The following is a 13,221-nucleotide window of genomic DNA, read 5'->3' on the forward strand; positions in this document are numbered from 1 at the left end:
ACAGTGAACACCATAAACCCACTACTTCTATTCTAAAATTAATATTTTGATATATTTGTTTTATTTGTTGCTCTATCAGATACTCACCTGTCCACCATTCTAAGAGTTTTATTTTTTGATGCATTTCAGCGTAAGTTAAAGTGAAGTTGTTATGCTTTACCCCTAATCACTTAAACATGCATGTCATTAACTGGAGTTATTGGTGACCTTTTAATTAAGCGGCTCATATACGAAGCTCTGTGGCTTAAGGCCTTAATAGGAATTAGATTATTATAGACATCATAATGGTAATTGCTAAAATAATTATTCAAAGATAGATCCAACAGTGAAATGTGCATTTAAATCTTTTTGTAAATGTTACTTTATGCTCTCTTAATGTAAAGTTTCTTTTATTGTGTGACAAAAAGGTATGTATTTAAGGTCTGTTCAGTGAAATTACAGAATACAAAATTGTTGATGTGTTGCATCTCTTTTACTTTGTTTGTTACTTACCTAATTAGTTTTGCTTAGGAAACCAGTTAACTGGCAATCTGTAGTTGTTATCAGCTAGACCAAAAGAAAACCTCAAGAAAATGCAGGTTCCTGGTAAATTTATTAGTGTAGCTGACGTTTTCCCACCTGCTTATCAGAAAGAACCATGTGGACATTGCTTGAAAATAGAAAGCTGTAAAAATACTTGCAAAAAAATCTTAAACATTAGACAATTGAACGAACTGTCTCATAAGTGAAATTAAATTGATATCCACTTCTTAGAATATGATAGTTAATTTGGTTTTTTTGGTATTGTAAATATATAGTTATTCAGTTACTTTTAAAGAGAATCCCAAAAGGCTTTGAATCGACATATTTAGATAAGAGCCCATTTGTAGAACATAAAAATCACAGACTTTTAGATGAAAGGTCATTTATACTTTTTAATTTATTAAATAGCATTTAGGATATCTCTCACTTTTTACTTCTGTTTTTGAAATATCAGCTATATTCCCTTAAAGCAGACTGTTGAATCAGAATACTCCATGCAGAGCTCTCCAGCTGGTGTCTCTGTCACACTGGTGTGCTACTAATGTGTGACAAGTGTGTTGGGATGATGATTGTCCCATCCTGGGATCACTGCTGGAGCCTGGAGCTGCTGAATCACCCTTCCTCTTTCCTCAGTTTAGCCAGTGTGCCTTACGAGTTGTTATTGGGGGTGTACGTGTGTCCACAGAGACAGTGGTTTAATGACATCATAGTCTAACTTTTTGTATGTAAAAATTTTGCAGAAGAAACCTAATATTAAGCTTTATAAAGTTACATTTAAATCTTAAAAAATATATATACAATAAGTTTTTCTCTTTGAAATTCTGCCTTTTTTCTACAATAAATAGAAAATCAAGGAACGTCTAGGTTTTTTAGTCATAAATCTTAAGAGGCCTTCTTTGAAGACTCCTTAACTTTTTTTTTTAAGTTAAAAACATTTCAATTTTTTGTTGTAAAATGTCCTAACTGCCCTGTTTTTCATTAAATACTGCCTTTCTTCCAAAGAAATCAAGGTGCTATAACAAAGTTTTTAGCTAAACCTCGCTAAGACTCACCTTTGGAGGAAATAGATTTTTGGAGTCACTTGGTCGCTTTTTGTAAAACAGATTTAATGATTCCTCTTGCCAGACTTTTTTTCATGCTAGTTTTCCTATAGGAAAGAATTGGTATTAATTATTGTTACTGATCATTCTACAGCCTTTCAAACCTAAAGTATTTCTGCATTCTTGAACATCTGTCTTACAGCATTAGAGCTGACCTTGGGCTTTGTCGTTTTATTTGCCCTGAAATTTTTATTTTATCCCACATGATGTTATTGCTGTGGGATGTCCAGAATTCTCAAGAACTTTGCCTTACTGGGGACCAGATTTAAAAGTACCTTTCTCCAAGTCTGATTCTAACCAACAAACATCTAGCCTTTCTATCTCATCCAGAAAGATTTCTTCCTAGTAGTGGATTGCACTTTCCATGTAATCAACCTAAAATTAGATACTAAAATTAGACTAAAATTAAAAGCCATCAAAAAGGACAGCTGAACACATATATAAAATGAGTAATTCTCATTAAATTAACCCCCATTTGGAAGGATATCTACTTAGTTGCTGCTGTCATTTCTCATGTCACATGTGGGATTTGGAAAATACATTCTATGAGAATAATGCTTCATTTATTTTACATCAATGAATATTCTCCCTCCATATGTTTTTTTCTCTTTTCTACACTCTTCCTTCTCTTCTTTCTCACTTCACTTACTCACTACTTATTCCTTCTGCTGGACATCATCATTTCCCACTTGGGAGTATATGGGACTGAGATGGAGTAAGTCTAGAGCCAAGGAAAATCTTAGGATAAGATAGTCATGAGACAGGCTGAATTTGAGTGGTGGGTTCATTAGTCTTTATTACATTACTCTTTTCTTCTTGTTCTGTGCCTTTGAAATATTTCAGTTAAAAATGGGGTGATTAAAAATAAGATGCAGGCATAAGTACATGTAAGTGGTATTGGACAACTGTAAATTGATAATGTGGGTCACTGGCTTAGAGCCATAAATGCAAATGGTTAAAGCATTTTATCTTTAATTCTTTTTATATAACAATTCCTATTTAAATCAGCAGGGGCTAAAATAAATATTTAAGTAAAGACATAAGGGTTTTGTAACAAATCTAAGAAAGCTAATTTGCTTGATACTTTGCATAAATATCCATATATTTTTGTCTGCTTCATTGTTTCTCATGTTCAGAATGCTGTAATTTAGAGTGAAAATGTATCAACTGTTTCTGTGACTCTTAGGCAACCAGTTCACTAAATCGTTTATTTAATTTCCTTATCTAGGAAGTAGGAATAATAATATCTGTTACACAGGGTTGCTGTGATGATTACATGTGAAGGGCTTAGAACAATTCTTAGCACATTGTAAGCCCCAGTCTTTCTCCACCAGAGCTCCACAAGAGAATTAAGTCCTACAGAAAATAATTTTAGTAACTGTTTTCTTAATTCTTCTAAGGATAGTACATAGTAGCATTTTAGATACATAAGAGTGAAGTTAAAATCATTACATACAATGATGCTTTAGGCATTAGGGCTTAATTCCTTTGTGATACCTCAACTGAGAAGGTCTGATAAATGTCAAGATATGTTAGCTGTTATTTTGGTTGCAAGTGACAGAAACCCATATTCAAACTGGTTTAAATAATAAAGTGACTTTATTGATTCGTATAAATGAAAAAAACAGAGAAGGCTTCAGAGATGGTATGATTAGGACTCTGACTTGGTATGTCTGCTGTTTTGTTGGTTCTGCCCATCTTTGGCTGTCGAATGGATAATTCTAACTAAATTTTCAAAAAATACATATTTTTTCTTAAATATGGGCTTATGGCTAAAAATCATAAGGTGTCTTATATATGTTTAAGAAGCCTAGCACATTTGGAATATAGTAATTGTTAGATAGTTTTGCTTAAGTGATTATGTGTGATATTCATGTGTTTAAATATATAAGACAAGTTTTAAAGCCTTTTGAAACTATAGCTGTTCTTTTACATCTGTGCAAATATTAGTTACTTCAAACTGCTTCAGCAGGCCACCTTTTAATAAAAGGTTTCTAAGGCATGTTGCCAAAAGAAAAAACAAACACACAAAAGGGGGAGGGGGCTTATAGGAATAGCTTGATGAGTGGACTTGAAGAACAGACTAAGGGTACATAAGAATGCAATCAAGGTGGCAAGGATGTTACCGCACAAAGGGAGTTCTCTGCCTGATGCGCATAAAAAACCAATTACTACAGCATAAGCTTTTGAGGAAAGAAAAAGCTCTATTTCGAGGTCTCCCCAGTCCAGGGCTTGGGGCAGAATTTATGAGAGAAAAGAGCAGGGCGGTCTGAAATGTAGAAATAGGTGTTTGAAGGTAAGGAGAAGTGAGGTAATTGATGATCTGTGCAAGCATAGTCAAGCTTCATGGCTCTTCTTAGGACACATGTTCCCAAAATGGTGGTGTTAGCATGATCTGAGGGGGGCGTTTTTGGCCCCCTGATGTCGAAAGGGTTGCCTGTTGGGCATTTGCACAGGCCAAGTTGATGGGTTGGTGGTCTCAACTGGCCTGAACTGGACAAGGGGTCATCTCTCAGTTCCTGAAAAACAGCTTTTAATTACTCTGTTGATAAAATGGGGTCAGTTGAACTGGTCCTAGTGGGCCCATTGTTCCAAGGACAGTTGATGCAGAAGAGCAGTCCTGTTGGAATGGTGCCCTGACTCTACAAAGGAGCTGTGAACCCTGTTGCTGGAGCAGTTCTAGTTAGTTGTTCTTTCTGCCAAGGATGTTAGGGGAGAATGTATAAAAGGAATATAGAGGGTAGACATGGCTGCAGTCAAAGGACCAAACCAGATGATATCCAAGGTTCTTTCTTATTGTGAAGGGAAAGATAGCAATAGGGATCTCCATGTTGGAAAATGCTGTTCACTGCAACCCATCACTTTCAAGGTAATTGGACAGGACCTAAGGCATGTTTTAAAACCTTCCTTTAAAAAAACCTATAAATCTTCATTGAAATCATAACAAGCATCTTTTCAGACCATAATGCTATGAAACTGGAAATCAACCACAAAAAAAACTGGGAAAGTGACCAAAATGTGGAGATTAAACAACATGCTACTGAACAACCAATGGATCATTGATGAAATTAAAGGAGAAATCAAAAACTATCTGCAAACAAACGGAAGTGAAAATATGCCATACCAAATCATATGGGATGCAGCAAAAGCAGTCCTGAGAGGGGAACTCATAGCGATACATGCCCACCTTAACAAACAAGAAAAAGCCCAAATAAGCAACCTTAAATTACACCTAACAGAACTAGAAAAAGAAGAACAAACAAAGTCCAAAGTCAGCGGAAGGAGAGGAAATAATAAAAATCAGAGCAGAAATAAATGAAATTGAGACCAAAAAAACAGTAGAAAGGATTAATGAAACAAAGAGTTCTTTGAGAAGATAAACAAAACTGACAAACCCTTAGCCAGACTTACTAAGAAAAAAAGAGACTCAAGTAAATAAAATAGAAATGAAAGAGGAGAAATTACAACAGATACCACGGAAATACAAAGGATTATAAGAGAAAACTATAAGAATTATATGCCAACAAATTGGACAATCTAGAAGAAATGGATAAATTCTTAGACTCATACAACCTCCCAAAACTGAACCAAGAAGAAATGGAGAATCTGAATAGACCAATCACAAGTAAAGAGATTGAAATAGTAATCAAAAACCTCCCAAAAAATAAAAGTCCAGGACCAGATGGCTTCTCCAGTGAATTTTACCAAACATTCAAAGAAGATTTAATACCCATCCTTCTCAAACTATTCCAAAAAATAGAGGAAGATGGAACACTTCCTAAATCATTCTATGAGGCCAACATCACCCTGATACCAAAGCCAGACAAAAACAATACAAAGAAGGAAAATTACAGGCCAATATTGCTGATGAACATAGATGCAGAAATCCTCAACAAAATATTGGCAAACCGAATACAGCAATACAATAAAAAGATCATACACCATGATCAAGTGGGATTTATACCAGGGATGCAGGGATGGTTCAACATCTGCAAATCAATCAACGTGATACACCACATCAACAAAACAAAGAATAAAAACCACATGGTTGTCTCAATAGACGCAGAGAAAGCATTTGACAAGACACAACATCCATTTATAATAAAAACTCTCAACAAAATGGGAATAGAAGGAAAGTACCTCAACATAATAAAGGCTATTTATGACAAACCCACAACCAACATCATACTCAACAGAGAAAGACTGAAAGCCATTCCTCTGAGAACAGGAACGAGGCAGGGCTGCCCACTCTCACCACTCCTATTCAACATAGTACTGGAGGTTTTGGCCAGAGCAATTAGGCAAGAAAAAGGAATCCAAATAGGCAACAAAGAAGTGAAACTCTCACCATTTGCAGATGACATGATTTTCTATATAGAAAACCTTAAAGAATCCATTGGAAGACTATTAGAAATAATTAACAACTACAGCAAAGTCACAGGGTACAAAATCAATCTACAAAAATCAGTTGCATTTCTGTATGCTAATAACGAACTAACAGAAAGAGAGCTCAAAAAAGATAATAGCATTTACAATTGCATCAAAAAGAATAAAATATCTAGGAATAAATCTTACCAAGGAGGTGAAAGACCTATACAATGAAAACCACAAGACATTATTGAAAGAAATCGATGACATAAAGAAACGGAAAGACATCCCATGCGCATGGATTGGAAGAAGAAACATAGTTAAAATGTCTATATTCACCTAAAGCAATCTATAGATTCAATGCAATCCCAATCAGAATCCCAATGACATTCTTCACGGAAATAGAACAAAGAATACTAAAATTCATATGGGGCAACAAAAGACCCTGAATAGCTAAAGCACTCCTGAGAAAAAAGAGCAAAGCTGGAGGCATCGCAATCCCTGACTTCAAAACATACTGCAAAGCAATAGTAATCAAAACAGCGTGGTATTGGTACAAAAACAGACACCCAGATCAAGGGAACAGAATTGAAAGCCCAGAAATAAAACCACACATACACGGACAGCTAATTTTCGATGAAGGAGCTAAGAACATACAATGGAGAAAGGAAAGTCTCTTTAATAAGTGGTGTTGGGAAAATTGGACAGCCACATGCAAAAGAATGAAAGTGGACCATCTGCTGTCACCATTCACAAAAATTAACTCAAAATGGATCAAAGACCTGAAGGTGAGACCTGAAATTATAAAACTCGTAGAAGAAAATATAGGCAACACACTATTTGACATTGGTCATAAAGGAATCTTTTCGGATGACATGCCTACCCAGACTAGGGAAACTAAAGAAAAAATAAGCAAGTGGGACTTTACCAGATTAAAGAGCTTCTACAAGACAAACGAAACCAGAATCAAGATCAACAGACAACCCACCGGCTGGAAGAAAACATTTGTAAAACATATATCTGACAAGGGGTTAATCTCCATAATATATAAAGAACTCACACAACTGAACAATAACAAAACAAACAACCCAATCAAAAAATAGGCAGAGGAAATGAACAGATACTTCTCCAAAGAAGATATACAGATGGCCAACAGGCACATGAAAAGATGTTCAACATCACTAATCATCAGGGAAATGCAAATCAAAACAACACTAAGATATCACCTCACGCCCATTAGAATGGCTATAATCACCAAGACAAAAAACAACAAATGTTGGAGAGGATGTGGAGAAACAGGAACCCTCATACACAGCTGGTGGGAATGCAAACTGGTGCAGCCTCTATGGAAAATGGTATGGACATTCCTCAAAGAATTAAAAATAGAAATACCCTGTGATCCAGCCATCCCACTACTGGGAATCTATCCAACGAACCTGAAATCAACAATCCAGAGAGGCTTATGCACCCCTATGTTCACTGCAGCATTATTCACTATAGCCAAGAAGTGGAAGCAACCTAAGTGTCCCTCAACTGATGATTGGATCAAGAAAATGTGGTGTGTATATACAATGGAATACCACTCAGCCATAAAAGAAGACAAAATCGTCCCATTTGCAACAACATGGATGGGCCTGGAGGGTATTATGTTAAGAGAAATAAGCCAGAAAGAGAAAGACAAACACTGTATGATCTCACTCATTTGTGGAATATAAACCAACACATGGACAGAGAAAACTGTATTGTGGTTACCAGGGGCAATGGGGGTAGGGGGTGGGCACAAGGGGTGAAGGGAGACATATGTATGGTGATGGACAAACAAAAATGTACAACCTAAAATTTTACAATGTTAAAAACTATTAAAACATCAATTAAAAAAAACCTATAAATCTTCAGATAGTATGAAGATAACTTACATGAACTTCAAAGCTCTCTAAAATCAAAATGTATGTTTTTCTGCTCTATATTTATTGATATTGGTTGATCTTCAAGTTGTGTTCTTGAAAGATAATAAGTGTAGAACAGTGTGTATGGTGTCTAATAAGAGTAAAAATATGTCTATATATGTATATTTGATTATATGTGTACAAAATACCATGGAAAGATTACACTAAAAAACTGTTAACAGTGGTTATCTCCATGGAAGGAAACTGAGTAGTTGGTGACTATTAAAAGTAAACTGGTACTTTTCTGGTATCAGGAGTTATTCATTAGTTTCAGCAGAAGTCTCTGAATCAGAGCTTCTTAAAATTTTCAGCATCAGCACATGGCTTCCTAATTACAGATAATCTGGAGATGTCAAAAACCTGTTTTCACTCTCTGTTAAGCCCATCATCTTAAAAGTTCACATTTGTTTTCAGGTGGTATAAGAAAAAGGCAGCTCCTCCCCTTCCCATTCTGTATCCCTGGAAAATGATCCCAACAGAGTTCTGGAACTAGCCCTTAGGATTGGAGCATCTTTTATTCAGTTATATCTAGGACTCACAGCACATATTCCTGAGCTAATTAAACAGAAGCAATTCAGAGCTGTCCTCCCCCTTTAAGAGTGGTTTGGAGAACCTTTTCTTTTTTCCCCTTCTATTCTGTGCCCCAAGCAAAAGCAGATTCCCACTGTAGCTGCGGGAGGCTCACTACCTTCTCAACTAAGTACTGAATCTCTTATGATAATGGATAGAAAATCATTTGCCCTCAAGATAACTAAATAAATGGCTTTGAAATTCTAGAGTAACTTTTTCACTGGTAGACCCATTCAATTATGTATTGATTTCTAAGGGTCTCTCAAAAGGTACATTTTGTAAGTTGTATTTATGGTAAATAACGTCTATTAAGCATTGTTTAGAAATATTTGGTATAGTTTACTGTGAATTATTTTTCTGAAATAGTTTGAGGACAGCTTTGTTCAGAATTTAGCCAATTAAAGGATATGCCCTTATGCTGTCCTATATTTTCAAGTATTTGAGTACATGCTGTGAAAATTGTCTCTTTTTTTTTTTGGCTTTGTTGTATTGTCACAAAACAGAAAGAAGAAGGAAAGCTTCAAGGACAACTTAACAAGTCTGATTCTAACCAGTATATTAGGGAACTGAAAGATCAGATAGCAGAGCTGAATCATGAGGTAAGTGATAAATTTTGATCTTCACATATTTCTTTCTTCCTTCCTCTGTATTGTAACAACACTTCATTACTGGGTATGACTGACTCTTTCGTGATAAATGTTTTCTGTGAATCCTTGATTATAATTAATAATAGTGTTTTGGAAGATTGTCTTCTTTTTAACAAGATTTTTTTTGTTCCAATATTGAGGATTAATTTTCCTTAAATCTCTTTAATCATGATCTAAAATGATCAATTAATATTTGCATGACAAGTATTCTGTTTTTTTATTGTGAGCTGAAAACCTTTGATAGTTTGTCTAGGTGTCAAATTACTTCAGTTAAACTAAAATTTTCTTTATACTTCTGTAGAATAGATTTGTGGTATTTACCGTTGTGGATAGAGGGAAGTCTTTTTGCTCTTGTCTTCTTTTTTCCCTTCATGGTGGTAGTATTACTGAGATTGCAAAAAAGGATACTTGCCTAACATCAGTTAACAGATTTCTTAGTATCTGAACGCTTTTTAAACTGGCACTACCTTGAATCTGTGAGATTCAACTCGTGAAATTTTTGGACAGTTTTACTAGGTACTATACTAAGTTATTTAAATTATTTAAACTAATGATAATTTAGATAAGAGAGATACTTTTTGTTAATGTGGCTGTAGGTCAATTTCCTTCTCCTTTATTATTTTCTAATGATAAATATCTAGCTAAACATGAATGGAAAAGCATGTTTCTTATCTTGAATTATTTGTACAATAATGTTTATTCACAGTGATGAGATTTCAACAGGTAACAAACCTCATTTGTTAAGAAATAAACTTAGTTTGGCCACTAAATTAATTTAAACCTCAAAGGAAAACTTTGGACATTACCCTTTCCTGGTATTACACCCTTCGGTTAAAGACTAAGTGTTTTGGGTAATACCTCCTGGATAGTCAATCTAAGTAAATTCTGAATGAAGAAACAAAACAGTAACCAAAATGATAAATCTTAGATGTGGTTTAATTTAATTTGTCCTGAAATTTTGGGGATCATTCCTGTATATACTGATTTTCAGCCAATATCACATTTGAGGGATTCAGGATCATGTACAATGTTTACGTATGTGTGTGCATTTTTTTTAATCTGTTCTGCTCTAGTAGCCATGTATGAAAGAACAAGTTACAGATAAGCACTTCCTAGAAATCTTTATTCTTTTGAGAACCCTGGGAATAATTCCTTGTGTTCAAAAGTTTTTCTTAAAGGAAATTTTGACTAAAATAAAGCAATCTCCCATTTAAGGAAGATAAGGAAACTTTGATGTTGCTGAATTAAGAAAATTGTATATGGACTGACTTTATTTCTAAGACTAGTCTAAAAATCAGTTAACAAACATTAATTCTGCCTGTAATGTACCTTAACTCAAAATAATGATATTCTCATCAGGACTGGCAGAAAATAGTTCACGTGAGGTTTAACTTTAATGTCAGTTTTTATATGTGGCCCGTGAAAGGAATCGTTTTATCTTTTACAAACATGAAAACAAAATTAATAGGGTAGAATTTTCTGCTATTAAAATAAAGAGCTAGAATGTGCAAATGAAAACTAGAACAGTTGGTGATGAGGTGCTAATTGTGTGATTCAGAGTAAACCAGAGTTCTGGGTTCAAGAGAGTGAGTACAGTACAGCTGGGGACCACACAGGAACACAGAGGTGAGAGTGAGTATGGGATTGGGAGTTTAGAGGAGATTAAGAATTAATGTGACCAAGTTGTGGGAAATAAGGGTAGATTGACTAGAAGCAGCTTATGGTGACTATTCAAAGCGAAGAAGAGATTAAATTTACTAGATGATGTGAAACTCTATAACCATGCTGCTCTTCTTTACCCAATATGCCATTTTAAAATGTTCTGTAATCTTAACAGTAGGTGTAAAGATGAGAAACTGAAAAATCTGTTACTGGCATTTCTAATCAAATGCTGGAAGTACTTGCAAGGGATGACCCTGAGAGGCAGGTGACTTCTTCAGTTGGAGATTTCCTTTTCATTATGTTTTCTGAGCAGATTTTAATACCTTCACCTGTTTCAAAGTTTTATGACTAAAGAAAGAATAAGTGAAAACAATTAAAAGTTTAAACCAAGATAATAGTTGTAGTAGACTTACTATGAAAATTACCATTTATTGGAGCAGCTTCTTTTTTTTTTTTTAACTTCTATTTATTTATTTTTTCCCCCAAAGCCCCAGTAGATAGTTGTATGTCATAGCTGCACATCCTTCTAGTTGCTGTATGTGGGATTCGGCCTCAGCATGGCCGGAGAAGCGGTGCATCGGTGCGCACCCGGGATCCGAACCCGGGCTGCCAGCAGCGGAGTGAGCGCACTTAACCGCTAAGCCACGGGGCCGGCCCATTGGAGCAGCTTCTTAAGATAGTTAAATAACGTGTCACCCTTTTATTCTAGGGATTTTTCATTCTTGTGATAAAGCACTTCACAGTGAAAAAGAAACATAACTGAAGTCAGTCTAATCTCTCCAATTTAACTTTTGCCTGGATGCTAGAATTTGCCAGAATCTTTGGCTTTCAGCATAAACATTAACTTTCAAATATTAATATTGTATTTGTTCATGTGACTGTTAATAGTCACTTCGTTAGCTGCTTTTTTACTTCTGTAAATGTTGAAGGAAATGTTGAGACAGACTTTGCGATTCATCTTCCTGAAGATACAGCAATGTTGTACATGTTATAACAACTATGACCACTTAGCATAGTTGGCTATAGGAAGTAGTAGAAGATTAAGCAGGTTATTTTTTATGAATGGCTGAATATACTGTTGATTTATAAAATAATAGTTATTATTTATTGAGTATCCTCTGTTGGCCAAGCATTGTGTCAGACACTTCATATTTATTATTACCAACCTTCGTAATAATCCCACACGATGGTGGTATTCTCAGTTGAATGGATCCGGAAACAGACTCACAGTGATTAAGTAATTTGCCCAGAGTTACACAGTAGTAAATGATTGTGCCAGGATTGAATCCAGTTTGGTCTGTTTTTTCTGTGCTACTTACAGAGACTTTAGATTAGAAAACATGTCGTCAATATTTAAAATCTGAAGAACGGCAATTAATGACAATATTTTAACGATGTTGTTCCTCCCTGACACGTGAATTTGCGTGCATCCAGTAAGTGAGCTCTGCAGTTGACCTGGCCTCAAGAGCTCTCTGTCTCTCCCTATTAGCATTGCAAATTTATCTTCATTGCAGATTTATCTTCACTTCCTGTAGCAGCTTACTGTCATCATTCAAGTGCCTGCTCTGACTCCCAAGCCCTGCAGTTCCTGCCCTCACCACCTAAGTAATTTTGCTCCTGGTTTTATCTACCTCCCTTAGAAATTTTTAAATTTGGAGCCTCTTTACACCCTGCTAAGTAAGACCTTCATAGAAGCCACCGTGGAAACCCTTGCTGCCTCAGACCTGGCAAGGGCTGTGGTTAAATCCTCCCCTATCTCTACATCCTGTTCTCATGGCTTACACAGAAAAGAACCAGGGTCTCCATTCAAGTGCTTTCCTTATCCCTTCTTCCCCTCCACCTACCCTCCCACCCATCTGTCATCACAGCACCTACTATATACTGGACGCTGGGTTTAGAACTGAAGATAAAGAAGACTGCAGCACAATCCATAGCCTCAGGGGGCTCACAGTCTAACAATGGAGATAGACCTACAAATAAACAAATTGCAACACATAATGAAAAGTGTAACATTATAGTAGTTGCCATTCATTTAACAGTCGCTCTGTGCCGGGCACTGTACCGTTATACTTCCATTATCTCTTAATCTTCACATCAGGGCTATGAAGTAGGTAGCATCATTATTATTCATGTTTTACATGTAATAAAACTGAGGTTCTGAGGTATTAAATAACTCACCATGGTCGTACACTAGTCAGTGATAGAGGTAGGATGTTAGTCCAGACTATACGACGTGTAGCCCATCCACGCACTTCACGGCCATATGCTATATAGACTCCTTTGAGACATAACAGGGATAAGATGGTAACAGCATCTAGACTGGGTTTTGAAAAATGAGAAGAAATTTGTCAGACAGATTGGGCATCAGGAACATTTAAGTCAGAGACATAAAACAAAAATTGTAGG

General features: G+C 35.7%; 1 protein-coding gene across 9 annotated transcripts in view; it reads left to right on the forward strand.

The window, feature by feature from the left end:
* EVI5 (ecotropic viral integration site 5) overlaps positions 1-13,221 on the forward strand; it is a 241,607-nt gene that overhangs the window by 184,721 nt on the left and 43,665 nt on the right. For all 9 annotated transcript variants that reach the window (XM_087447490.1, XM_087447458.1, XM_087447460.1 and 6 more), the window contains one exon: positions 9,010-9,105. In XM_087447490.1, coding sequence (XP_087303616.1) covers positions 9,010-9,105 — 96 coding nt within the window. The remainder of the gene's footprint in view (positions 1-9,009; positions 9,106-13,221) is intronic.

The sequence above is a fragment of the Ceratotherium simum genome, chromosome 2 (genome assembly GCF_057802395.1).
Source record: "Ceratotherium simum simum isolate JZ-2026a chromosome 2, ASM5780239v1, whole genome shotgun sequence".
NCBI classification, from domain to species: Eukaryota; Metazoa; Chordata; class Mammalia; order Perissodactyla; family Rhinocerotidae; genus Ceratotherium; species Ceratotherium simum.